The 805-nt window shown below is 54.2% G+C and overlaps 1 protein-coding gene across 1 annotated transcript in view; it reads left to right on the top strand.

Moving 5' to 3' along the window:
- Positions 1–186: 186 nt before the first annotated feature.
- Positions 187–805, top strand: part of VDBG_00223 (conserved hypothetical protein) — a gene marked incomplete at both ends in the record, with an annotated part of 2,665 nt that continues 2,046 nt past the window's right edge. The window contains one exon of the mRNA XM_003008496.1: positions 187–698. Coding sequence (XP_003008542.1) covers positions 187–698 — 512 coding nt within the window. The remainder of the gene's footprint in view (positions 699–805) is intronic.

Here is an 805-nt window from a genome sequence, read left to right as displayed (position 1 = left end):
CTAACATGTAGGCCTCAGTGGGGTCATCTTTGGATATAACAGAGGCGTCTCTCCGTCCTTCAGCCGCCTCATGCTGCATCATCATCAACACACATACTCACTTAACAAGTACCCAGAGCATCGACAGACTCATCGCCTTCATCACCCTCTTTTCTCTTCCACTTTCACCTTAACATATTCACTACAATGGCGTCTTCGGAGATCCTGTCGCAAACCCTGTACTCCATCACCAACATCAAGCTCGATCAACTTGACAAGCAGAAGAACGAGTATGAATCGGCAAAGCGTGCCCTCCTCGACCGCGCCAGCGACGAGCCGGAGCCTAAGCGTCGCGCCCTCCTACTCGCCGAAGGCCTCGAGAAACTGCCATCCATGACTCCTGTCGCCGACAGCTCCACAATCTCACTCGAAAATCTGAAGCGTTTCATTTTGCAGGCCAAGCATGACCCCTCGGTCTCCCAAGACTTCATCAACGACTACGAGCAGTCTCTGAGAAACGAACTGAACGTCCAGTCAGAGAAGTATCGCTTCGCCGAGCTGTATGGGAAGCTTGTGAACGAATGGATTTCGGCTGGAAAGGCCGACAGTACCTCCGACTCCGACACAGCATCCAATGCAGGTTCCGACGCCGTCTCCAGCTCAGGGTTTCTGCCCGTCGGTCGGGCAGAGTCGCACGAGCAGCGTGCGACGTGGGAGGAGTATGTTTTCACAGCCAAGGACACGGACACGCGCGCCATCAAGTCTTATCTCGAGGACCTCTTCCGATCATCGTCGAAAGACGTCGAGGAGGCCTTCAAAAGGCTCA

The sequence above is a fragment of the Verticillium alfalfae genome, genomic scaffold (genome assembly GCF_000150825.1).
Source record: "Verticillium alfalfae VaMs.102 supercont1.1 genomic scaffold, whole genome shotgun sequence".
NCBI classification, from domain to species: domain Eukaryota; kingdom Fungi; phylum Ascomycota; class Sordariomycetes; order Glomerellales; family Plectosphaerellaceae; genus Verticillium; species Verticillium alfalfae.
The sequence above is the reverse complement of the archived record's forward strand: the minus strand, read 5'-3'. Positions and strand labels throughout refer to the sequence as shown.